Below are 26,948 nucleotides of genomic sequence, written 5' to 3'. Positions count from 1 at the left end.
GTCCTTTGGTAGCAGGGCCAGGGGACTTCGCTGGGACGGGAGTAAAATCATGAAGAGTGAAACAGGCACATAATCTTCAGTAAACCTAATTCTGGTTTAAAATTGTTCCCTTTAAATTAAATGAACAAAATTGCTACTTCTTAAGACTGCCCAGTACACTGGAGGGCAGACGGTGGCAAGCTGTGTGCAGGTCCTTAAAGTTCCCTGGCACAGTCAGTCCTACCTGATTGAGCTGGACGAGGGCCATAGTTACATTCTGGGTGAGGGTGAAACAGTGGTGGCAATATCTGCAATCCTACAGGTTTTAGGGATTTATGGCTCAGAAGTATTATAAAATCTCACTGATCAGTGGCAGCAAGGAGGAGTGGACATGTGTGTTTTGTTTATTGTTATGTGTCCGTTTAATTGCAATGCTTCACAGAGTTTGAATGAATCAAAACTAGAGTTGGGGTTCATGAGAAGTGGGGGGATTGAAGAGTGGTGGTACTGTGAGAGAGGGAAAACATGGGAGAAAAAGCAACATTTAGGAGAAAGGGTAAGAAGATCTAAGATAATGACTGTCAGAGATGCATCAGTGCATTGACTCAGATGAAGATACGGAAAATGAACAGGAACCTCTGAAGCCGACCAGTTGCCTCCCTGGACCTTCATGATTGCAGTCTGGATTATGTCAAATCCGGAGCCGGTTACCACAATGTTCCTCCCTCCACTAAAACACACAAACAAACATATCTATTCACACCAAAAACACGGGAAAATACATATTAATCAAATGTATTCCCAGCCAAACAAAGACGAGAGCACAAGCTCACAGGAGGACAGACAGTTCTTAAAATGCACCTGGGGTAATTTTCACTGGAGATGAAAACAAACTGTCGTCTGTTGTTTTAGTCAGTGTACCTAATCATGTGTCAGAATTGCGGCAGAAAAAGCAAGGGAACCATCAAATGCATCCATTTTCAGCAATTATCAAGCAGTTTGTTACAACACCAAAAGCAGCATTGGTTCAGCCAGTTTCAGCCAATCACAATTAAATGCACATATCCACGCACGCACGCACGCACGCACGCACACTCAGCAACTCTTGGAGGAAAAAATCCTAGATCCTAGTTTTAAACACAAGACGTTTAATGACATTATTAAGGTTTCCCAAAGCTTGAGACAGAAATCTGCAGGGCAAAGAACAAGGCAGGTAAGTTTCTAAGTGTTCAGTTTTCTACATACAGAACAATCCTATTTGCCTGTGTCACTAATGTCAACTTAGAAGCTTTTTTCTTTCTATTTTAAAGCACATATTCAAAAGTAAAAGTCAGCCTGTGTCTTATTCTCTTATTTTTGGCCATTAAGACAGTAATCAGAACGGCATTTTCACACTTCTGAGGTTTACAGGCTGGGGAAATTTGGACTCGCAAAATAACAGAGTTAGTCAAGTCACAGAGGGAGAGTTTCTTATCCAACTATGAATTTTTGATCATACCTACTCAGTAAGACCATATGTATGTACAGAATGCATTTAGTACTTGGTCATATTGGTCTTATTAGGTAGATATTTCAGATATTTCAGAGTGAATATGAAAAGTAGATCCTTGGAACTCCCTTCAGCAAAAAAAAAAAAAGAAAAGGTAAAATGAAGGCAGTAAAAATACAACATGTAACAAACAGATAGAGTAAATGTCACAAACACCATGACTGCATACTGTTGTGTTAAACTGACCAGACAAAGCTTGCTTTGGGCTGGTGATCCTGCACAGTGGGGTTTTCAACAAACCGAAAGGTAGCCGGGATGCTCTTTGTGGTTCTCTTTCCATACTTCATTACGACGTCGAGAGGGTCAGAGGGCACTTTATCCACGCGGTATTCTCCTGTCCTGCAGGTGATATTTTCTCCAAAGTGCTCCCTGCCAAGACAAGGACATAGCTCAGTACTCGCTGGCTGAAGGAGTGGGGGTGGCACAAGGTCACCGTGCAGTGGAAGCCAACATGGCAGCAGGCTGACAGCTTGTTAAAATCTGGCTTTGCTGCTTCTCTTGCTCGTTATTTTTCTGTTACCTCTGCCTAAAATGTCACCGTGAATCGGTTTTGACAGAGCACTGGTGGTCACAACAGTACAGGAAAATTGTAAGAGAAAAAAATCCCTCCTCATTGTGACACTAAAGTTAAGGTCAATTCAATTTTTTGCTTCAAGAATATACACATATATAAAAAAATCAATTTCTGGACTTCAAAATATGCGTAAAGCAGAATTTGCATAGAATTCAATGTCTGAATAACAAGTAGCTCTATTAACTAAAGAGGCTGAATTGAAAAAGTTTGGCCTGAATGAGAATTATTGAAAAAAAGAAATCCTTACACACTGCAGTTCACCCCTCCGATGGTAACCTGGACATCTTCCTTACTGCCAGCATTCAGAAATAGTCCAGAGATTGTAATGAGGGTTCCCCCTGCTTTAGGACCTCTATTTGGTGTCACCTCCTCAGGCATCGGGTCCTAATGAAGGGGAGAGGGTGTCACCAAATACCACCTTAATACACACTCATATTTCAAGTACACACTAACTACTGGCAGATGCTGGCACACACTAGGATAACACACACAGATACAGCTCCATGTCAGAAACATTGCTTCTCAGCCTGATCTAACCCGACCCACTCTTTCAGAAACATTCAGACACACAAATTCCCACAAGCACCACATCTGCCTCAATTTGCTGAGCAAACAGTTAGGAGGAGCACTCCCCTGTGGGGAAGCTTTAGCAGAGCCAGAGATATGAAAAGCCAGTTAAACAGCTACGCTGTAGCCTCTTAGAGTATTAAAGTGACAAAGGGAACTGCTGCACAGCATCTGGTTAAAGAGGAATGCCTGCACATTTTGACTTACTGTACAGTAAATTACCACAGCAATGTGCAATGTGCAATTTACTGTTACATTTAGCATGTTGTATTTGGTCAGTCTTCTTAACTGTCATGCCCTTGGTATGTTTTGATAAGAGTTTCTCTGGAGCTAATAAATGGAAAAACATAAAACAGTCCATAAAACAACAAAATCAGCTGAAAGCTTTTGGATGAGTTAAATTTCTCAATAAGAAGTTGTACAACTCAACAGAGGACGTACAGCTGAGGACAGTGTATATGTGTGTGTTTGTGAGTGTGTTTGTGTGTATATGCATTTACCCTGTAGGTGAAGGAAACAGAGGAGGTTCCTCTCTTCCCCCCATTCACCTCGATCTCAACCTGTCCCCAGTCAGCTTTATCAGCAGGTCCAATCTCACACACAACTCTGATCAGAACAACAGAAAAAATAAATAAATTAATAAATAAACAAAAATAAATGCTGGGACTTGACCTGGAAACTCAAAACTGGGTAAAGAATCATTTACTATTTACATATTAAGGCGAGTTTCAACACTTTTATGATGGTAATGTCCACTCTACTGCTAACAAGTCATATTTTTAAAATGACTTTTTTTGTAGTGAGAAACTGAATTTTATGTTTATCTCTGAGGCGTGAGAATGAAGCTTCACATTTTTAGAACAATGTCATGGAGAACGTTCACTTTTAGTACACTGCAGATGTCCGGCTGTAGACGTGGAACACGTGAAATTTTGAAAAATATATTTTTATGTCAAATGATATTGTTTTTTATATAATATATTAATATAATTTTTATAGCTCCTTTGAGATAACTATGATCAAAATTGCTATGTATGCTATTTTAAAGATTTTTATCTTCCACTATTAAATATACACAGAATCACATTTGTTGGGGATATTCATGCTGAGGATCCATCAAGCACTACAACTCAGGATTTCCTCTCTTTAAATTTATTGAACATGTTTGGGGCCCTACTCACACATACTTGGTCTTAACTTATGGTGTTATCTTTGACCATTTGCACATAAATGAATTTGTTTTCAGTGACATAAGTCAGTCTCCTTTAATGTTTCTTGTAACTCGTACTTGTTTTTTTCAAAGTTTGTGTTAAGCGCAGGAGCTTCGTTGATGATTCTGTTATTTTCAAGTTTTCTTCTTTTTTTAATTTTTCTAATTCTTCTGATAATAATGTTGAGCTCCTTGCTGCCACCATTAATGAACACTACCTTGCCATTCTCAGTCAGGTCGCTCCTTACAAAACTGGTAATAACTCTGAACTTGTGGCCTTGGACATTCCTTTTAAAAAGCAGAGTAGCTGTGGAAGTCCATGGGTTTAGTGGTCCATGGTAAATATTTCAGAGAATTTCTTCACTTTTATAATAAGGCAATAAAAAAGCTAGATCCTCTTATTTTAATAATAAACTGTAATAGAATAATCCAAGGGTATTATTTGAAACCGTCAACAGATCCTTTGCATGTTCTGTTACTTTCTGATTGTGATGGTTTTTTCAATCATTTTGTAAATAAGATGATGGTCCTGAACTTCAAAATCTCCTCGGGTTCCTCTGCCTGTAACAATGGTGCTCGGTGTCCTGAATCATTTACTTCTTGACTACATGACTTGACTACAGTAAAAGGCAAGATGAAACCCTCATCATGCTCATGGTGACCATAGAGTTAGTTCCTCCTTCTGTCCTGTCTGAGACTCTCACAAGCATTGGTCTTCATTAATAGCTCATTGAGGTAATCCTACTTTAAACATGCTGCGGTAACTCCTTTACAGAATAAGCCCAATTTTGATGCCAGCTCTATTGGTAATTTTGAATGATTAAAATGATATTAGAAAGCCAGTTCAAATCTTTACTATGCAAATGACAGATTTTTGACCCTTTTCAGTCTGGCTTTCAAAAGCAGCACTCCACTGAGACCCCTATCTTTATCTATAAAGGTCTTTCAGTGGCTTCTGCTGCAGGCGTTTGTTCTGTAATCATTTTACTTCATCTGAGTGCAACCTTTGACACCATTGACCATAACATTTTACTTAATAGGTTCTAGGTTTTGGGTTATATTTCTGGTGCTGTGTTGGTTTTCCTCCTCCTTGTCAGACAGGACTTTCTCTATTAGGATGAGCAGGTTCATGTGTGGGGTTCCACAGGGTTCAGTCCAGGTCCACAAGGTTCATATTATATTATTTTCTTTCTTTGGCATCGTCCAATCTTTTACTGACATTGCTTATCATGTCTATGCAGATGACAGTCAGCTGTATGTGCCTTTTACGTCTCATCATTTAGACAGGGTGTCCACCCTACACAACTATTGAACCTGGATTTGCCATTTAAGAGAACAAACTGGAAACACTGGAGAAGTCTGATTTTGTAATCTTTAGCCCATCTTTGCGATTATTAACAACTAATGTCTCTTGTTTTAGTTTAGTAGATAAGGCAGCAGTTAAAAAACTGCAGTCAGTTGTTTTTGTTTGTTCACATTTGTTCACACAGAAACCATGTGATAAACAGTTCTGAGGGAAAATGCACAGCTGATGAAATGATCATTCATAGCATGCCTCCAACAGGAAGGTCATGACCAAACAACCAGCAGCTCAAACTAAGATGTGAAATAGTGAAATAACACAATGCAAACTCTGCCCAGATTTTAGGCAAATGAGGAACAACCTGCTGCACAAACATGCAGGACAACTAACAGCAGGACTACAGAGGCATTTAGCACCAAGAGTGGATGATTTAAGGGAGAAACACTTCCATCTGGTCTCATAAATCCTATTTTATGTCTCATCATGCAGATGGTGGGGCAAGATTTTGTCATAAATGTGGCTCCATCCTGCCAGGTGTCAACAGTTCTGGCCAGCGGCTGTGGGGCAATGATGTGGCCGTTTTCTCTTTTATAGACCATTTGTATGAAGTGAGCACTTTTTAAACACAGCTGTTATTGAAGTACAGTTTGCTTGACTTGACCTAAAGTTCATTCAATGTTTTTCACAGCGCTCAGTCCATTTAACACCTGAGGTAGAAGGATGAGGTAGTGCCTGAAGCATGAATAGACCACCAGAAGAAGTTGTGTGTGACACTATCAAATCCTTGACATATACTTATAGTGCTTTGATGAACACATGTATCTCAAAGGATGCGTGCAACATTAGGGCAAAAAAGAAGACCCTCTCAATCAGCAGCCATGTGCAAGTGCTTGAGTGCCATTCAGTGGTGTAGTAGCAGCAGAAGGCAAATAAGTTCAGTACATTTATTTAAGTGCAGAACTTAAGTAAAATTTCAATTTCCTGTGAGTATTTTGCTAAAGTGTTTCAATATTCTGCTGTTATACCTCACTATATTTTTTATGCAAATATTATAGCTTTAATTTCAGTTTCTGTCAACTTTAATCTGCGCCTTAGGTTCCTATCCAGAAAATAACTTAAATATATTCAAATTATATGCTTAAAAACCAAAACATCACTAAAAGGCTGATTGGCCCACTATTTATTTAGACTGACCCTGGCTTGAATGGTTATAAAAAGTTTACTGAACAATCAATCTGCAACGCGACCTTTTTACATTGCTGTCTTGCACATTTGTGAAAAGAAAAGGAAAAAAGTGAATACTTCTTCTACTACTGACATTTCCCTCTGGAAACTGTGACTGTCTCTAAATCAAACTGTCTGGAGACTCAGATCAATACAGTTGTAGAATGAGCTAATTAAAACCTGTAGTCAGGTTACCCTGAGCAAAAGGAAAGTATTCCTAACACAATTAAGTATACAACATTTAAAAAGAGACTTGATAAAACCTGTCCATATGCCATTTGAATGGCCTCCAGGTGGGTTACATGTCCTGTGCATAGTGCACAACTGCATGTGGACAACTTTACCTTTTGGAGACGGAGTACTTTTCTGGCTCATGAATGCAGGGCTTCCCAGCCACCGTGATGCTTTTAATGTCTCCCTGATCGATGCCGAGGTTGGAACCGCTGATGGTGATGGAGATGCCTCCCAGCACGGGGCCGAAAAGAGGGCTGATCTGGATGTGGAGATGTAATAGGACGGTGTTTATAGGAAGAAGGGATTGGAAATGGATTTAACCAGATTATCTGTGCAATAAGAACATACAAGAGAGTTACACAGTCTGTTTAACCAAGTGTCGAGCTGACTTAAGTATTTAATATTCAAGGCCAAGTGGAGAATTACATCAATACTGTATGAGTCACATCTGTATGCATGTGTGCATGTATTTGAACATGACCCATATTGTATTTGTGGGTCAGAAAATCTGACTAAAATATAAAAGCAGATGTTCTGGTAAATACAAAACGAAAACAAACATTTTTGTGCAGAGATAAATTGAACATTTTATAGTAAAAAATGAAATTTGAATATTTTTCCTGTGATTTTTTAATTTAAAAAATGTGAATTCAACTTCAAATAAAATACACTAATGCGAGACACACACAGTGTGCAGCATTCCTGTAAGGCTGTACTTAAAGAGATAATGGTGCTTCACACTGCACTGTAACATTAACATGCTCACAGTGACAAAGCTAGCATGCTAATGTATAGCAGGTATGATGTTTACTGCACTGTGTATCTTATCATACGTTTAACCTGAACATGGGCTAAAAGAGGGCACAAGTGTCTATGAATAATAAAACCATAAAGGTCAACACTGCAGACTCTCAACGTCTTCAGATAATTTCACTGCAATCCTCTGTATAGTTGTTAAGTTGAATCTCAACAACAGACAAAGTCATGGTGATTTATCTGCAGTATCTCTGTCTGTCAGGCTGCAGCGGGTTAGGTGATAGCCTCTGTCAGAATGATATAAACACAATTACTGATGGATTTTTATCAATGACAAAGAGGCACGAACAATTAGGTGAACAAACAAAGAATTGATCCGGTCGACATGTGCTAAGGAACAGCGCCGCACACTCTCAAGGAGAAACACACTCCCAACTCCTCTGTGGAAGAAAAATACACGGCCAGTGAAGGCCTCAGTCCAATCACCACAGTCAATGTGTTTTTACATCCAATCACAAGATTTTAAAGAAGGTACAGTTTTCCATTTCAACAGTAAACATGAAGTCATGACAGCACTGTGACGACTCACATTGGTGATCTCGGGGTCGGGACACTCGGTGTTGCTGGGGAGAGGATCGCAGAGCTTCTCATACACACACGCCTGCTTCTTGCTGCACCACACACACTTGTACTTTGGGTCGGCGTTCTTACAAAGACTACAGTCATTCCTCTCAACGGCACAGTTGTACAGTGTGACTGTAGAGATAATAGTGAGGAAACAAAAACAATTAGGATTATATTAATATGCTAACTTTTGAATATTATGTTATTGTACATTCAAAGAGCATATTCTGCATCCTCAATGAAAAATTGATGGACAATCTAATTTCAAGTGACTCCTGCAGTAACATACATTTATCTGAATCCTTCATGTAAAAAGCTGTTAGATTGTGCAGTAATGTTTTGTAATTTTCAAGTGCAGATTAAAGGTAGCTTCCTTAAATCCAGCTGAAGCCCCACAGTGGGACTTGCCATGTACACACAGGGCATTAAAATAAAATCTCCTCATTAATATGTGAAGACACACCGTTCACCGTGCTGTCCATCTTCTCGCCAGACTCCTTGTCCTTCACGTAGAACAGAACATTGGTCTCCGGTGACTTATCATAGAAAAACTAAGAAATTGGAAGAAAATGAATTATTAATACAGAATCCTGTGATTAATGGCACTTAAGCTCTTCTCTGCAAACAGTGTGGGCTGCTGCTCCCCCACGCCAAGGGAAAATAAGAAAGAAAAAAGAATATATACTCAGTCTGGCAGATTTTCAGCTACAGAAATCAATGTTGGAAAAGAACATAGCTGGAGGCTAAGCACCGTTTGAGCTTCCCAATCACAAAGTTCACAATGTGGAGATGGTGTTTAACTCTCCAGCGAGGGGAGCATGTCCATTAGAGGGAGCTAGAGAATATCAAAGGGAATGTGAAAAAAGGCTAAAGGTTGACTTCTTTTATAAATGTGGAACATAAATACAGCTGTTCATAAACAGAAAGTCTTCACACAGTTTTTTGCTGCAGAATATATACATTCACTCTTTCATTGTATTTCTAGGTTGTACTTTGAATACTAGGACCACAAACCAGTCACAGTGCAAAGACCTGTGTTGAGTGTGTTGCATCAAGACAAATATCAAGCGAGGGGTCATGCTCACATTGAAGCCACTGAATGTGTAGAAGGGCCCCCCCTCAAACGAGACATCTTCTTCCTTTGTCATCAGCTCACTGCCAATGGTGAAATGATGACCCTGCAGAACCACACAAACAAACACAAAAATGCTGATGTGTATTCATGCTGATCATACTTTTACAGTACTGTTCTTTGATGCTCTTCTATGTATAGAGCATGGAAACAATTGCAGTTTCTCTGTTTCTACTCAAGTGTGTAAAATCAAATCAGCAACACTGAACATATACACACAACAACCAAAAGGAAACAGCCCAGAAAGCTGTGTGATTATAAAACCCTCACACAGGGCTTAAAAGTTTTGATTTTCACAGCTGTGAAAGATCAGCTGTCAAAACTTTGATTGATGAAACATGAATGGATCCCCGGAAACCTGCACCAATAAAGTCCATCAGAACTCACACATTCAAAGAAAATGATCAAGATGTATGTTGTGACAACTAAGTGAACTGTTACAGCTTATATTGCTGTCTGATAGTAAGAATTGGGATTTGTAATGTTATTCATGTGGAAAGATACTCTGCATAATCATGACAAAAACAAAAATACTGGCGGTCCCCAGTGCCACCCCTAAACTTCCTAGATTAGCCTATGGTAAGTTTAAACATCCAAGGAGACGTCCGTCTTGAGTTATTGTATTCACAAGATTTCTTGAGTAATTCTGTTCACAAAGACAGGTGTCCTCGCACCTGTTCGCTACGGTTGAATGGTAAAAAGTACATTTTAAGCCCTCTTCCAGCAGAACACTCCAGTCTTAACCCTCTCAAGGCAGGCGTTGCCGATTTGCAACAGTTAAAAACTAACAACCTGATTACCCCACATACATATTTTATGGGGTTTTTTTTTACTAAGAAGTACCACTGCAGGACTTGGTTGTGCATTAGCAACAAAAAGTTTAATTTGAGCCTGAGAGGGTTAAAGGGTTATCATTACTTCCAATTCTAAAATCGAACTTTACCAGAGTAGCTTTGCATGATTCACAGACAAAATAATACTTATTTATCTTATATTGGACTTTGGTGTGGCCCCCAAAGTTCATTCACTGTCTAAAGGAGCCATTTTTGCTTCCTTTCGATCTCTTGAAGTTAACTTTTTTTTTCTATTTGCAACATTTAAACAGTTGGTAAGAGTGCAGTATCATCACTTACAGCCAGAACTGTATACTGATTAGGGCTGGGCGATATGGCCTAAAATTCATATCGCGATATAATTTGAAGCATGTGCGGTAATGATATATATCACAATATATTCTTTTCTTCTGTATAAGGTATTTTCCACACTATAAGGCACACTTAAAATCCTTTAATTTTCTCAGAAATCGAGAGTGTGCCTTATGTATGAATTCTGGTTGTGCTTACTGACCTTGAATCAATTTTGGCGTGCAGAAAGCTGTTAAAAAATGTTTTAGTACAACTTTGGTAAGCCGCACTGCTTGATGGATTGTCAGAGCATTACGGCTGCCGTAGTGAGGAGCTTCGCGGAGTAAACTGGGTCCAAAACTCAGTCCATTCCAGGCCCCAAAGAACACTAAGAGTTAAAAACTGTCTAAATTCTTTAATCTTTAATTAAATCATCAGCGTTGCTGCTTTATCGGGTGTAACAATTAAGTTTAACATCCATGCATCCATGAAAACAGAATTTATTAAATTTAACGGAGTTAGAAGTTAACAGGAAGTTAGCTCGCTAGTTTACACCTAAACATTTCATACCATGACTGAGAGATTTTTGAAACTAATTAAAATGTACAGCTCTGCTGCCACTTCCAACATAAATGGAGACAGAAAACTAAACAGCTGTGGCGTTTGCAGGGTTACTGAAGTTGAATTACCTGGTATATAATGTTGTGCTACGTGATTGCTACCGACACAGCTATGTTAGCATAGCACAGCTGGAGGATGAACGCCAACTTTTTTTCCACTGATAAAAGTTAACGTGAGGGATTCTGGTGGTCAGGGACAAATGCAATCGCATAGCAGGATGCTATACACGGGCCAAACTTCAATCAGGAGAACAACTGAGATTATTCATCCACAATACAAGGTTAGTAGTAACCCTAACCCTATATACTGCAACAACATGGGAATAGAACAGCTGCCAGAGAATTCAACATTAATGAATCAATGTTATGGAAGTGGAGGAAGCACAGTTTTTTGGCTTTCCCCATATTTCAAGTGCTTCATCTCTTTGCTATGACTGTCGCCTGCCATAATTTGCAGATGATAATGGTTTTAGCCGCTGCGATGCTTTCGACCAAAACAGGCGCAGCTTGATGACATCATCAACATGCGCTATCGCGATAATCTCTATCGTTGGCCAAATTTATATCGTTTCTATCGTATATCGTTTATATCGCCCACCCCTATTACTGATATGGGGGACCCCATCTCTGTGATATCATACATATGCATTACTTTGTTTATTTTCTTAATTCCCTATCCTACACAGTGGGGATGGGTGGGAGGACTGGAGCCAATTCCAGCTATTATGGGACAAGAAGTAGGATACACCCTGTAGAGGTGTCAACTGAAGGAGAGACAACCACTCAGTCTGGCATTTACACCTATGGCCAATTTAAAACCCCTCATTAACAGATGCAAGAGTAGAAAAAACTGAAACAAGTTTGGCTCATTCTCCTTTCTTTTAGCCTAAAAATGAACCTGTTGTGTTTTTCTTTTTTCTGTCAAAGAAATATCCACAAACAGAAAGAGACTGTTTCTTTCCCTGGAACTCAGATGCATGTTGGGGGTGGAGTGGGGCCAGTTTACCTTGTAATGTATCAGATTTATGCCTTCAAAGCTGATTCGAGTCTTGTAGCCCACAGGGATGAGCACAGGATCTGGATTCTCGAACCGAGGACAGTTTGCGCTCTGAAACAGAATGAAAACAAATTAGATAATTTAATAATTTACATTTTAAACATGCTAACCACTTAACGGACACCCTCATCTGTGGCGACAGATAACTATATCGCTGAAACATCTGCTGACTTGGAATCTGATATCCTCCACCCAGCAACATTTGTCATGCAAGATGGTGGCAGCTGATAGTGGGATTTGTGTATTTATTAATTTTTCAGGAGGAGTTTGGACCACTCAGACGGTGAATCACATGTAAAGTTTACATGTGTCCTTTAAAATTTGGCTGTACTTGTTCTCCACAGCTATCATACACATACAGTGGGGCAAAAAAGTATTTAGTCAGCCACCGATTGTGCAAGTTCCCCCACTTAAAATGATGACAGAGGTCAGTAATTTGCACCAGAGGTACACTTCAACTGTGAGAGACAGAATGTGAAAAAAAAATCCATGAATTCACATGGTAGGATTTGTAAAGAATTTATTCGTAAATCAGGGTGGAAAATAAGTATTTGGTCACCTCAAACAAGGAAAATCCCTGGCTCTCACAGACCTGTAACGTTTTCTGTAAGAAGCTTTTCTGTCCCCCACTCATTACCTGTATGAATGGCACCTGTTTGACCTCATCATCTGTATAAAAGACACCTGTCCACAGCCTCAACCAGTCAGACTCCAAACTCCGCCATGGCCAAGACCAAAGAGCTTTCGAAGGACACCAGGAAAAGAATTGTAGACCTGCACCAGACTGGGAAGAGTGAATCTACAATAGGCAAGCAGCTTGGTGTGAAAAAATCAACTGTGGGAGCAATCATCAGAAAATGGAAGACATACAAGACCACTGATAATCTCCCTCGATCTGGGGCTCCACGCAAGATCTCATCCCGTGGGGTCAAAATGATCATGAGAACGGTGAGCAAAGATCCCAGAACCACACGGGGGGACCTGGTGAATGACCTGCAGAGAGCTGGGACCAAAGTAACAAAGGTCACCATCAGTAACACACTACAACGGCAGGGAATCAAATCCCGCAGTGCCAGACGTGTTCCGCTGCTGAAGCCAGTGCATGTCCAGGCCCGTCTGAAGTTTGCCAGAGAGCACATGGACGATACAGCAGAGGATTGGGAGAATGTCATGTGGTCAGATGAAACCAAAGTAGAACTTTTTGGTATAAACTCAACTCGTCGTGTTTGGAGGAAGAAGAATACTGAGTTGCATCCCAAGAACACCATACCTACTGTGAAGCATGGGGGTGGAAACATCATGCTATGGGGCTGTTTTTCTGCCAAGGGGACAGGACAACTGATCCGTGTTAAGGACAGAATGAATGGGGCCAAGTATCGTGAGATTTTGAGCCAAAACCTCCTTCCATCAGTGAGAACTTTGAAGATGAAATGAGGCTGGGTCTTCCAACATGACAATGATCCAAAACACACCGCCCGGGCAACAAAGGAGTGGCTCCGTAAGAAGCATTTGAAAGTCCTGGAGTGGCCTAGCCAGTCTCCAGACCTCAACCCCATAGAAAATCTGTGGCGGGAGTTGAAAGTCCGTGTTGCTCGGCGACAGCCCCAAAACATCACTGCTCTTGAGAAGATCTGCATGGAGGAATGGGCCAAAATACCAGCTACTGTGTGTGCAAACCTGGTAAAGACCTATAGTAAACGTTTGACCTCTGTTATTGCCAACAAAGGTTATGTTACAAAGTATTGAGTTGTATTTTTGTTATTGACCAAATACTTATTTTCCACCCTGATTTACGAATAAATTCTTTACAAATCCTACCATGTGAATTCATGGATTTTTTTTTCACATTCTGTCTCTCACAGTTGAAGTGTACCTCTGGTGCAAATTACTGACCTCTGTCATCATTTTAAGTGGGGGAACTTGCACAATCGGTGGCTGACTAAATACTTTTTTGCCCCACTGTACATGACAGAAAAGAGTCCTTGACCTGTCAGAAAGAACTAACCTGACGGTGCTTGATGATGTGGGAACCAACCACGCTGTTGTCCGCATCGCTGCAGGTGTGGTCCTGCGTGTTCCACTGACATCCCCACTGACTGCTTACACATGACATGCACCTGAAAACACAGAAATATGGACCAACTTGGATAAGGAAATACTTTCACATGCACAATCAGGGTAGAGCATGCACACATAAAAGCACACACAAACAACATCTAAAACATGCAAACTCATCAGAGAGCGTCCGGCACAAAAATCTATGTTGCTGACAATGAAATGGATCTCTGCAACTTCACATAAGCAAAGCTCGTTCATCACACGTTCCTCTGTGTGAAAGAAATGCAGAAAAAAATGAGGGGAAAAAAACAGCCAGGATCGACTTTCATTTTTTGATTAATGAAAAGGAAACTGAGGCAATTTCCACGGCTTGGTAATAGAAGCAGGAGAGAAAATGCAAGAGGTGCATTCAAAACCACCATGCATCACAATTTACAAACAGAGCCTTGATCTCTCATCTGCTCATGCACGGTGATACATTTACATCAAGGTTGTCAGATGATGCTGTGTTCCATGTCACTGTGTATTTTCACTGAGTGACAGAGCAGAACTGAAAGATTAACAGCCTGACTCACGGTGTGTTTTCAGATTTCCTCACTGTGGCAGCACAGTTGTAGAACATGAATTCCCGCGTGGCCAACTCCACAGTCTCATTCACAAAGATCCTGATAGCCACGGCCACAAAGTCTGAAGATACAGTACAACAGTGGTTAAAATGTGTTACACTAGCTGTTTATGTGAATACAAGTTTTATCATATTAAAGATGTCAAGTATGCTTGTACATTTAAAGACAAAAAACAGAGCGATTAAATATTTTGATAAATCTCCTCAGAATCAGTTCAGTGATTATTTAACTCCCTGAACTGTATTTTAGCGTATAAAAGCTGAAACTTGAGCTCTATTTGCAAAAAGTTTCATGTTTTGTTTTATAAAGGACTTTTTTATGGGACTCACTTTGTTTTGGGCAAGATGTTTGCTGACTACTGATACAAAAAACTGTAAAATGAAATAATAAAGCTTAAATTAGATTAGTGTGTTGATTTCGTGAAATTTTCTGGTGCAAATTTGTTGGACACTATACGTTCTTCAACAAAATGATGGAGAATTTGCCAGCTGACATTAACTTAACCTCATGTTTTTTTCAACCCATTTCCCACCTTGGCCAGTTAGTAATGCAGCATTAACCATCATGGAGAAGCACAGACATTAGACCTTAAAGACGACAGAAACGTGGCAGGGTAATTAAAGAGACCATACCTTGGCCCTCAGGTGTTTTCGGTATAAGCCCAGGCTGGGGCAGATCACAGGAGACCTCACCAGAGTCTGACATGATGCCGTTACTCTGGAAAGACTCAATCTTGCATTGCAGACGGTCAGAGTGTCCAATGGTAGGAAGGGAGGGAATATTGATGTTCACCTGGACAGACAAAAACATACTGACTGGAAAGTGTGGCTTCTTAGCCCGTAAGATCTCACTGAGTTCGTATCTCTGCGTAACCAAAGTTATAATAAAGAAACTGTTTCTCTTTTTAAAAAAAAGAAACTGAGAAAGAGAGAGGGGTGACATGCTGCTGATGGGAATTCATGTGTGAGTCAGACAGGCAGGAACACAGAAGAAGTAAAAAAATGGGGGAATAGGAAGAGGCTCTCCATCTTCAGACAATCAGTCACGCAGGTTATAATAAGACAGTTTGGAGTTTTTTGGGTGGATCAATACAGAGCTGGAAGACCTAGAGCTCGAGGTCTTTGATTCACAGTGTACCCAGTTTATTACCCAGTCTCTGCATGTAAGTGGAGTTAGGTACTGCAGAGAAAAGAGGGACAATAAAAGAGAACAAAGGAAGTCAGAGACAGTTTGAGTGAGGAATAAACAGAGCTGTACCTTGCCGGTCTTTCTGCAGGAAAGGTTTGAAGGAGAGAAGGATACAATCTTGACACACTGCTGCTTGGGGCTCCACAACCAACCATTCTTCTCCTCTGCCCGTCGGCACTCAGACCTCCTGGTACACCTTCAGACGAAGGATGAGAAAATCCCATCAGCCTGAGCTGCACATGCCATGAATGCTTTCACAAAAAGTCAGTTTGTAAATAACAACTCAATGCCTACATGACTTCCAGCAGAGTCTGTGCACAAAATAAAGATTTATGTATCAAAAAGAAAAACATTTAACATCCTCAATGGTAACTACATTAATAGGGTCATTTTAACTTTAAAAAATAAATAAATTATATATATATAAGTACTAAAAAATACTCCTTTGTTCAAGCTTCCCAGCTGTGGTATAAGGTTAATTGAACATAATTTTAATGAAGCTATTCATATTATGTGATGATGCAAGAAATTAAACTGTTAAAGACAAAAAATGACTTTGCAATCAGACAAAATACACAGGAGAGATAAAAACATGACTTCTTTGTGATAAAATCAATCTAGCACTAAATGCAGCAAAGACTAAAATACATACTCTGAAGGAAATACAAACTAACACAGAGATGAGCTGATATTGTGCACATAAACAGAAGTACAGGATATAATGCAACATCAAATTTGCACTGTAAATCAAACGGACTGATTTTTTTTCATAAATGAGAAGCAAATGAACTAAGCACTGCTTCAAATCATTTGCAGCAATTGAAGTAAAAGAAAAATTGCAGAATTATCCTATTCAAAAGCTCAAATCATCGAATCGTTTGCCTGAGAAATGACTGAATTGATTAATTCTTTATGAAAAGTTGCTGATTCATATTATGTCAATTGACTTATCAACTGATAAACAGATTTCAGCTCTAACACTAAATAGCGTGCACAATGTTGCGCAGTAAGAGCATCAGATATATCAGATAGTTCCAGAGGGACAGAGTTTGCTTCTTTTTCCTAGTCATGATCACATCCCTGTAAAACACATGATACATGCACACTTTTCTACCCTCCAGACCCTGATAAATATAGACTGATGAGAGTAAATTGCACAGCCTGCCTTCGCCGTGTGGGGCTGACAAACAGCTTTAATTCCTTACGGCTGCACGGACAACAGGAGATGGAATATAAACACTGAGGGGTACTAAAAGTGTCTGCAATAAAACACTGAACAAATATCCTGCTGTGTTTTACAGATGGAATTGCATGTGTGGGTGTTTGTGTTAGTCTGTCGCTGTGTGCATGCATTTGTAAATGCATGCAAGAATGTACTTGTGTGTGTGTGTGTGTGCGCGTGTTCCTCACCTGCCCTCCAAAACACACCAGCCACAGTAAGGGTCCCTCAGTCCCACGCATGATTGGCAGTCTTTCATTTCGAGGCACGTCTGCACTGGCACCTTGGTGATCTGGATTATTACAACGTGAAATATGATCAAAAGGTGCACCTTAAGGGAGACACTGGACAAAAATAACAAGTATTTAAAGTGTAGCTGTAAATGTTCCTTAGTATGTTGCAGGTGTGCAGAGTGGGAGCGAGTGGGGTCTCTCGTGTCTTCTCCCCATGTTTAATTACTTTAGTTTATTCAACACAAAACACTGAATGTTTACTGTAACCAGGGTGAAATTGTTTTTCACCCTGGTTACAGCCAATCCATTAGATCTTATTTCAAGACATCAGTATTTTACAGATAAAATCTGAATGTTTAACAGCATCAACATTAGAAACTCTTCCCCCGCCGCAGAAACAGATGTGAGTCAATATAATGAATGCAAAACTTCTGAAATCGCAAACTTAAAAAAGCTACGGAGCAAATAATTTTGATTATTATATATTTATTTTTATTTTTTTTTATAAAATGCTAATACTCGTGCTGTGATTGGTCAGCTGTGTGGATGTAAGAACAAAGTCATGATTCTGTATAGATCTGTTTATCTATTCTTAATGCAGCTAGCGTTGCTACTTTTGATTGTGATCTGTGAAGTCCATGTCTTCCCTTCTAAAAATACCATCTCAATATTTAAATGGTATTGTATGTGCCCGCTCTCTAAGACAGTGAGCTTTCCTCTCCACATTAGACTGAGGCTGCTCAGCAGAGCTATTAACACTTTGTTTTATATTACAAGACACTTTGAAAGCAACATCTCTCATTTTAATCAAGGCAGCTTTCTACAGTGGCACCATACAGGCTTTTCTCCGTGCATAACCACAGCATAGTTTTTGGGTTTGGATCTATTTTTTTCTCTTTTAAATGAATACAGTCTTTGTGGAGCTCACTCTTAGCACCAGCAAGTACTCTGCCTGAATTTTAATGTATAATAAGTGTTAAATATATACACACACACACCCTTTTCTCTGTGGTAATGTAGAGGTGGCTCTGGCTTTGGTCAAGGAAAAGGTTCTTGTTGACCTTCTCTCCTATGTTGTTGCCAACATAGGAGTACGGCTCGTTGCCATATTCACCTGGTCTCAGGTGTACCTGGACAAAATAAACAAAAGACAAAAGATAAGAGGTTTTAAATTCACTTGATACACCTTCCCTCAGATAAAAGTTTAAACTGAGGGAAAAAATATCCAACAAAAAAACCACAAGAGAACTCAACCTTGGAGACCTCTCCGTTGGCGCTGCCCAAAAAGGCGATCGTGTGGTCATTCTCCACAGCAACAGTTACAGCAGTCAGATGGGCCGACATGGTCAACACTGCATCTGCCTTTAAGGCAAATGCTGGCTTGCTTGCCAGAGGCGAAAGCAAATGCTCTGCACCACACTTGAAGTTTCCCAATGCATCCTTCTGTAAAGGGAAAGGATAACAAGAAGGGACAATCAGACATTGCTTGCTTTTCACTCCTAAAACATTAACTGTCTTTGCAGTTCTCTTCGTATCCTACTTAAACTTTATAACAGAGATGGGAAATGTGCTTTGAACACTCGACCATTTTAATCTACAATCTAAAATTGGCTTTGTTTTGACTGATCATTTCTTTGATTAAAATAATAAATAAAAATTACAAGTATTTGCTTTAGAGTCGGAAGTCTGAGACAACAACAATAGGAAAACTCGTGTTAATAATCACTTAACAAGAAACTACTAATACATGCATGTAAAAAATGTAAAATAACCAGTTAAGTTGGGCCATAACTAAAAAAGTCTTTGGCACATGAAAATTGTTCATGAAATACTTAAATTATTTCTGAGTAGGTACTGATCTCGGTATTAAGCTCAGTCACTCTCTAAAGTAAATACCCTACAGCTGCAGACCCTATGGTGGGAGCTGGAGATGTGAAACAGCTAAAATATCAACCAGTGGTGCAGGGTAGCAGCGGTCTTTACATGTCAGAGGTAGCAAAGGGAAAATTTTAAAACATGAATAGACCGCCAAATTTGACAGGTGTATTTAGTACATGGAGAGAGGAGAGTGAGCCATATTAAAGTTCGGCCTATAACTTGAACAAAGGCGTAATTTTGGTGGTTTTGTCTTTCTACACCACAAAGGCAGGTTTGAAATCAAACAATTAATAAGTGATTGAAGTTAAACTTTAAGCTTTAACTGAAGGCATTTTAGCAAATCTTTGCCAAAACTTCTTCGGGAATTTGAGCCATTTTTATACACAGTCCCCCTTTTTTAGAGGTTTAAAACCAACTGGATATTCGACTGACAAGTAGTTCCAGGTGAGGCCAGTTCCTTTGTTACTTCATGACAAATGAAGCGGACGTAATATTTGAAGGTGGTTTGAAGTGTCGAATTTACATTTTATAGCTTTTCTTTCTAATTGTAAATAAAAATGCCCAAATACATGTCAGTGCAAGTGAGATAGGCTAACATTCAGCTGAAAAAATAAACCAGAATCTGGCAACCTGTCCACAGTGTACCCTGCCTCTCACCCTAAGACAGCTGGGTTAGGCTCCAGACGCCCCTTACAACCCTGAAAAAGGATAAGCGGAAGCGAATAGATGGTTGGATGGACAGAAATAATAAAAACTTCAGGAATAAAAAAAAATTACTGGTACTTTCTTAGAAAATAAGGAATGAAATGGCCAGCTCAGCAACACATAAAGACTTGAGAATTTTTTTTTTCCATAGATAACATCTAAGTCAAAAAGACCCAGGGGAGGTAGGCATATCACGACACCTCCATGAATGGGAATAGAACAAGGTTCAAACTATCGGTTATACTCAAGAACAGGAGGATCAGATTACACTTTGCCAAAGAAAATCTGAAAGAGCCTTTACAGTTCTGGAAAAAAAAAAATCTTTGGACAGGTGAAACCAAGATAAACAGCATGTCTGTGAAGATTCTCAGTCATCCATGTCATCGTAGTCTAAGGAGCTTGGAAAGAAAAGCTTTCTTCTTTAACCCTGGAGAACCCATGGGGTCAAATTTGACCCCATGGTTTCCCTAGTAAACCAATGGGGTCGGATCTGACCCCATGGGTTCTCCAGGGTTAAGTTGCTTGAAGACGTTTCACCTCTCATCCGAGAAGCTTCTTCAGTTCTAGGGTCAAATGATGGGGAGTCCCAGATTTAAAGAGAAGTGAAAGAAGCCATCTGTGGCGGAGGTGTGGTCCCGGGCGCGGCTGCAGGGGAGGAGTGGTGCAGTGAACTCAAAGGGGCGGTGCTGGAGACGCAGGTGAGAACAGCTGATGCCGTTTGGACTGATGATGGTTTCCCTCCCCTTTTATAGTGAGACGGGAGAGGAGCGGAGGGAGAGCTGGAAATCAGCTGAGACCGGAGCTGTCAGACTGTGGACGGTCATAACAAATGAAAACTAGAAATAAACGTGGCATCTGGCGACAAACAACTGTGCGTGTGTGTACGTGTGTGAAGTGCATTTCACACCATCTATGTCCACTGTGAACAGCCATCTTTGAACAGAGGCGGTGGCTTGCGACACCAACTGTCTGCCATCTATAATCAAGTTTTGAGATCCCTTCACGGCCACTCGCATCCTGGGCCATCTGACCTCAAGAAATCACATGATAGGGTGGGGCTAGGTTTCACAATGAGCTCATCCGAAACCTTGGCTGATTGTGACCTACACCCGTTTTTACACCTTGGCTTGTGTGATTAGAAAGAGAATCAATTGTCCCTTTTGGGGGAATCCTCCCACAGGGCTTAAATCTGGGACTTTCCACCATTTGACCCTAGAACTGAAGAAGCTTCTCGGATGAGAGGTGAAACGTCTTCAAGCAACTTAAAGAAGTCCAGACGCTTTTCTTTCCAACCTTCTTAGACCAAGATTAACAGCCTGAATCAGAATGATGGGTAGAGAAAAATATGGAGAGGTGAGAAACAGCTCATGATCAGATTGGGCATGTATAGCTGCCACTGAAACTGGGTCACTACTGTGACTGCTGATCGAAACAGAAACAGAAGGATGAAATGTGAAGTGTACAGGGCTATACTCTCTGCTTAGATTCAGACAAATGCTAAACAAACAAAACCCCCAAAATATTGAAACCCCTTAATTAAAGTAGAAAGTCTGCACTTTAGCCACGTCTTGATTGTGTGATTTAAAATCCACTGTGGTGGTGTACAGAGGCAAAGCTACAAGAATTGTGTCTTTCTCCAACAAATTATGGACCTAACTATACATCTATATGGCCTGAAGCAGCTTATCTCACTCAGTTTATAGAATTACATTACAATTAATACCATTAATAATTTGTTAAATGTACTTATACTTATATACTTAATGTAGCAGCATATGCTGTTGGCACAGTGACTGTATTAGTGTGTCTCTCTTCTTATTGGACGCTATTGCATGGTAATGGTTTTTAGCCTTGGTCAGATTACAAGTGAACAGGAGAACAAATGAAATGTTGAGATTTTATAGTAAAAAGTGATAACTGCATTACAGATTATAATTATACCAATTTGAGTTTTTCAAAACATTATTTTAAATTAGAGTCAGTTGACAAAGAAGCACTTACAGAAATCTTTGAAGTGCATGCTGTGTAGGTATGAGATGAGTAGGGTACGTCCACAGCAGGAACCCCAGAAATCTCCCCAGAGTCACTGTAGCATGCACTGATTATATCCATCAGCTGCTGATTGATGGAGTTCAGCGGGTACATGCAGAGAGCAGAGTCGCTTTCGTCGTCATCTGGATGAGCCACCATGAAGAGGACCTTTGTGAATGAGGTGACCGTCCCATAATTACCAGATTGAGACATGACCCGTGCCAGCTCTTTTCCTGGAAAAGCCACATATGCAGCTTGGACTTTGTTGTACCGGTTCTTTATACCGCAGGTTAACTGGAGCTCTGTGTACGAATAGTAATGTTGGTCATTTTCACAAAGACGAGACACAAAAGTCAAGTTTTTGTTATCTGTGCCATCAAGAGTCCGAGAAAAGAGGAAATACACAAAACCATCCTCTTTGAAGGCATGTTGGAAGTCATGTAAGTACTTGAGGACAAATGGCGCCGTCTGTACCGCTGATGCCTCAATGATGTTCTCAAACACAACCCAGTCCTGGTAGTCCTCAAGGATTCGTGTGCTGATTAGTTTTGTACTGTCCAGGCTTCCATAGCCCTTTCCAACAAGGAACACTTTGAAGGTCCGGCCATTTTTTGTGTAGTTGGACATGACGCTCACCACGTTCACATTATCCTCTATGCTAGCAACATAAGTCCTCTCTCCTTTGTTGTCATTGTAATACAGCTCTTGTTCTACATTAGACAGGTTGAGGAGGGAACATATGCCTCTGTACCGACTGCCACATACTATTAGTGAACCATTGGATGGATGGACCAGCAGAAGCTTGTTGCTGTTGGGCATGAGCACTGTGTCCTGACAGCCTGAAGCAGGAGGTGTACATGTTTTGGCATCTTTTTTTGGGCCCGTCTCAGTGCGGGCCTCCTTCTGGAGGGACGGGCTCAGCTGGAAGATATTGTTGACTGCTCCCAGGTAGATGCGACCAGTCTGTGGGTCCTGGACCACATTGTTAATCAGGCTTTCAGAGATGAATTCCACAGTGGGGATTTTTCCACTACCCCCTTGGGCTTGAGAGACTGACAGCCAGAAGAGGAAGAGGAGGATGGAGACCCAGCTTGCCATCTCTGGAAGGAACAGAAAGGAAGAAGTGTTTTATTATTAATGAAGTTAAATGGAACTTTAAATGCACATTAACTATCAGCAACATGACACATCAACAAAGGGTTGGTGTGTAGTTAATATAACCCCACATACATACACATACAGTGGGGCAAAAAAGTATTTAGTCAGCCACCTATTGTGCAAGTTCCCCCACTTAAAATGATGACAGAGGTCAGTAATTTGCACCAGAGGTACACTTCAACTGTGAGAGACAGAATGTGAAAAAAAAAAAATCCATGAATTCACATGGTAGGATTTGTAAAGAATTTATTCGTAAATCAGGGTGGAAAATAAGTATTTGGTCAATAACAAAAATACAACTCAATACTTTGTAACATAACCTTTGTTGGCAATAACAGAGGTCAAACGTTTACTATAGGTCTTTACCAGGTTTGCACACACAGTAGCTGGTATTTTGGCCCATTCCTCCATGCAGATCTTCTCAAGAGCAGTGATGTTTTGGGGCTGTCGCCGAGCAACACGGACTTTCAACTCCCGCCACAGATTTTCTATGGGGTTGAGGTCTGGAGACTGGCTAGGCCACTCCAGGACTTTCAAATGCTTCTTACGGAGCCACTCCTTTGTTGCCCGGGCGGTGTGTTTTGGATCATTGTCATGTTGGAAGACCCAGCCTCATTTCATCTTCAAAGTTCTCACTGATGGAAGGAGGTTTTGGCTCAAAATCTCACGATACTTGGCCCCATTCATTCTGTCCTTAACACGGATCAGTCGTCCTGTCCCCTTGGCAGAAAAACAGCCCCATAGCATGATGTTTCCACCCCCATGCTTCACAGTAGGTATGGTGTTCTTGGGATGCAACTCAGTATTCTTCTTCCTCCAAACACGACGAGTTGAGTTTATACCAAAAAGTTCTACTTTGGTTTCATCTGACCACATGACATTCTCCCAATCCTCTGCTGTATCGTCCATGTGCTCTCTGGCAAACTTCAGACGGGCCTGGACATGCACTGGCTTCAGCAGCGGAACACGTCTGGCACTGCGGGATTTGATTCCCTGCCGTTGTAGTGTGTTACTGATGGTGACCTTTGTTACTTTGGTCCCAGCTCTCTGCAGGTCATTCACCAGGTCCCCCCGTGTGGTTCTGGGATCTTTGCTCACCGTTCTCATGATCATTTTGACCCCACGGGATGAGATCTTGCGTGGAGCCCCAGATCGAGGGAGATTATCAGTGGTCTTGTATGTCTTCCATTTTCTGATGATTGCTCCCACAGTTGATTTTTTCACACCAAGCTGCTTGCCTATTGTAGATTCACTCTTCCCAGTCTGGTGCAGGTCTACAATTCTTTTCCTGGTGTCCTTCGAAAGCTCTTTGGTCTTGGCCATGGCGGAGTTTGGAGTCTGACTGGTTGAGGCTGTGGACAGGTGTCTTTTATACAGATGATGAGGTCAAACAGGTGCCATTCATACAGGTAACGAGTGGGGGACAGAAAAGCTTCTTACAGAAGACGTTACAGGTCTGTGAGAGCCAGGGATTTTCCTTGTTTGAGGTGACCAAATACTTATTTTCCACCCTGATTTACGAATAAATTCTTTAAAAATCCTACCATGTGAATTCATGGATTTTTTTTTCACATTCTGTCTCTCACAGTTGAAGTGTACCTCTGGTGCAAATTACTGACCTCTGTCATCATTTTAAGTGGGGGAACTTGCACAATCGGTGGCTGACTAAATACTTTTTTGCCCCACTGTATACTCATACATAAAATTGAAGGTAAATCAGTTGTCTTTACATTGGTTCTAAGCAACAAGCCTGCTTCACTGGGAGGGGCTGAGGGTCAGTTTGAGGTCAGGACTGTGTGCAGGCCAGTCAAGTTCTTCTACATCAAACTCGCTCATCCATGTCTGTATGAACCTTGCTTTGTGCACTGGCACACAGTCATGTTGGAATAGGAAACACTGACTGCGACTGCGAAATATTTAGTAGCAAGAAAATTTCACGACTGGACTTGTTGCACAGGTGACGTCCTATCAGGCTACCACACTGCAATTCCCTGAGTTCCTGAGAGTGACAAATTCTTTCACAAATGTTTGTAGAAGCAGTCTGCATGCCTAGCTTCTTGATTATATTCAACTCGAAGTGATTGGAACACCTGAATTCAATGATTTGGATGGGTGAGTGAATACTTTTGGCAATATAGTGTATTTTTAGAAAATCTGCACATGGAGACATTAATAGGGTTGCACTAGGCTATACACCAAAAGTTTTTATTACCCAGGTATATACAGAAGTAACAGGAAGTAATTTGAATGAACTGGGATTTTAAGGTGTACAACACATGAAGCAAAACCCACTTTAGAGTCACAGATTTAGGTTATGGGGCTAAAACAATTTAAAAACTGCCTCGAGATGACAGCGCATGGCGTAGGTGTTTGTGTCTGACTCAACTCCCTGATCCAGTTATATTCCGGGGGGGGGGGGGGGGGGGGGGGGGGGGGGGGGGGGGGGGGGGGGGTGTTTGAATTCAATTGATTAATCTCAAGCCATCACTGGTGAAAAAAATAAAACTGGTTTGTGTAGGGGTAAAAAAGACAAAGGATAACAACTAGGATCTCAACCCATAATACAATAAACAACTCTTTAAAAAGCTTGGATCACATCCAACTTCATTTGCACTTGCTTTTTTTCTCCCCTAACAGCCGCACAATGTGTTTAGGAAGTACACTGTTTTGTCTCAGGAAATATGATCACATAACATCCTTGTAAACTACAAACAGCCTCATGTACCGGCTAACAGCAGGTGCCTGCGGAGCCTTCGTTCACTGCTGTTTGCGCAGGCTGTGGTAAATATGGAACTGCAGGTGGCTTTGAAGCAGCCATTGCCCACACAGCAAATGTTAGTGTATGTTTGCATGTGGTTTCAGTCTTGCACACACTCAGCAGTATCCTCCTCCTCATTTCATCTTGCCAGTCAAGTTCACTGACACATTTGTCAAAGTCACTTGCCAAAACTGTGTTTTATTATGTCAACCTGCCTTTGCTCACTGGACTAAGTGGGGAGACCACTGATTGGACATTTGCCTGGGGGGAGGAGTGGGGCTGTTAATTTCACTGGCAACACTCATTTTCATTTAAGTAGACACAATTCGATTTCTTGATTTTATTATTTTTTAGCCCCCCCCCCCCCCATTTACTGCCTCAAACTATCCACCCCCCCTTAACCCATTTCATTACATAAATGTATTGTGCCCTTTTCAATTCATAGTCTTAAATATTTCCATTAAAATGGGAATGGTGCAATAAAATCCCTCTCTCTGCTTATTCAGGACAGAAATGTGTGCGGCTGGTTTTTACAGCTTTAATTAAGAAGGAGGGGCGGTAAGTGTTGTGCCAAGATTTAACTGAGAGGAAAAGACCAAAAAAAACAGAAAAGAAATCTTGAGTTTACATGCACAGTACAGAGTGGACAAAATAAAGGGTATATTATGTAAACTATTATTTCAGCTCTAAAGTAACACAACTTCAATTTCAAAGGACATATCCATCGGCAATTACAAGCCCGTGTCAGCTTTAAGTGGCAAGACAATAACGCTTGTGCTTGAGTTTTCAGGGAAGCTTCACAGAAACTGCACGAGTTGCAAAACAGCCTCACAGCCTCAAAATGTTGACATCAAAAGCAAAACAGAGACAACTTTCACTGACAAAGTGAGGTGGCAAACTGCAAAAATGTCCACAGAGAAAAACTAAAAGGAAAAATGGTATTAAAGAAAAAAAATGAAATCAGCAGCTCTGTGAGCCAGGGCTCAGTGATCTGTAAACAAAAACTTTACTCTGAGCAAATTTAGGGTGACATTGTATGTAGTATGTAAGTTGGTATACTAATTTTCTCATATAAAGGTGCCATCTGACTATTATTATGTTTTGACTAGACAGATTCAGGTAGTCTAACAAGCTATATGAC

General features: G+C 40.6%; 1 protein-coding gene across 1 annotated transcript in view; it reads right to left on the bottom strand.

Annotated features, from left to right (window-relative positions):
• Positions 1 to 22,991, bottom strand: part of LOC146515219 (plexin-B2-like) — a 51,305-nt gene extending 28,314 nt beyond the window's left edge. The window contains exons 1-17 of the mRNA XM_085169009.1: positions 21,862 to 22,991; positions 18,532 to 18,720; positions 18,276 to 18,407; positions 17,236 to 17,336; positions 15,895 to 16,021; positions 15,270 to 15,429; positions 14,587 to 14,698; positions 13,959 to 14,070; positions 11,903 to 12,004; positions 9,106 to 9,198; positions 8,484 to 8,571; positions 7,986 to 8,152; positions 6,751 to 6,899; positions 3,170 to 3,275; positions 2,350 to 2,486; positions 1,715 to 1,897; positions 616 to 709 (exon numbers count right to left, since the gene is read on the bottom strand). Of these exons, the coding sequence (XP_085025135.1) occupies positions 616 to 709; positions 1,715 to 1,897; positions 2,350 to 2,486; positions 3,170 to 3,275; positions 6,751 to 6,899; positions 7,986 to 8,152; positions 8,484 to 8,571; positions 9,106 to 9,198; positions 11,903 to 12,004; positions 13,959 to 14,070; positions 14,587 to 14,698; positions 15,270 to 15,429; positions 15,895 to 16,021; positions 17,236 to 17,336; positions 18,276 to 18,407; positions 18,532 to 18,720; positions 21,862 to 22,989 (3,180 nt within the window). The 5' untranslated portion in view covers positions 22,990 to 22,991. The remainder of the gene's footprint in view (positions 1 to 615; positions 710 to 1,714; positions 1,898 to 2,349; positions 2,487 to 3,169; positions 3,276 to 6,750; positions 6,900 to 7,985; positions 8,153 to 8,483; positions 8,572 to 9,105; positions 9,199 to 11,902; positions 12,005 to 13,958; positions 14,071 to 14,586; positions 14,699 to 15,269; positions 15,430 to 15,894; positions 16,022 to 17,235; positions 17,337 to 18,275; positions 18,408 to 18,531; positions 18,721 to 21,861) is intronic.
• Positions 22,992 to 26,948: the final 3,957 nt, after the last annotated feature.

The sequence above is a fragment of the Neolamprologus multifasciatus genome, chromosome 7, assembly GCF_963576455.1.
Source record: "Neolamprologus multifasciatus chromosome 7, fNeoMul1.2, whole genome shotgun sequence".
In the NCBI taxonomy this organism is placed as follows: Eukaryota; Metazoa; Chordata; class Actinopteri; order Cichliformes; family Cichlidae; genus Neolamprologus; species Neolamprologus multifasciatus.
Note: the sequence above shows the minus strand (reverse complement) of the source record. Positions and strands in the feature narration are given on the sequence as shown.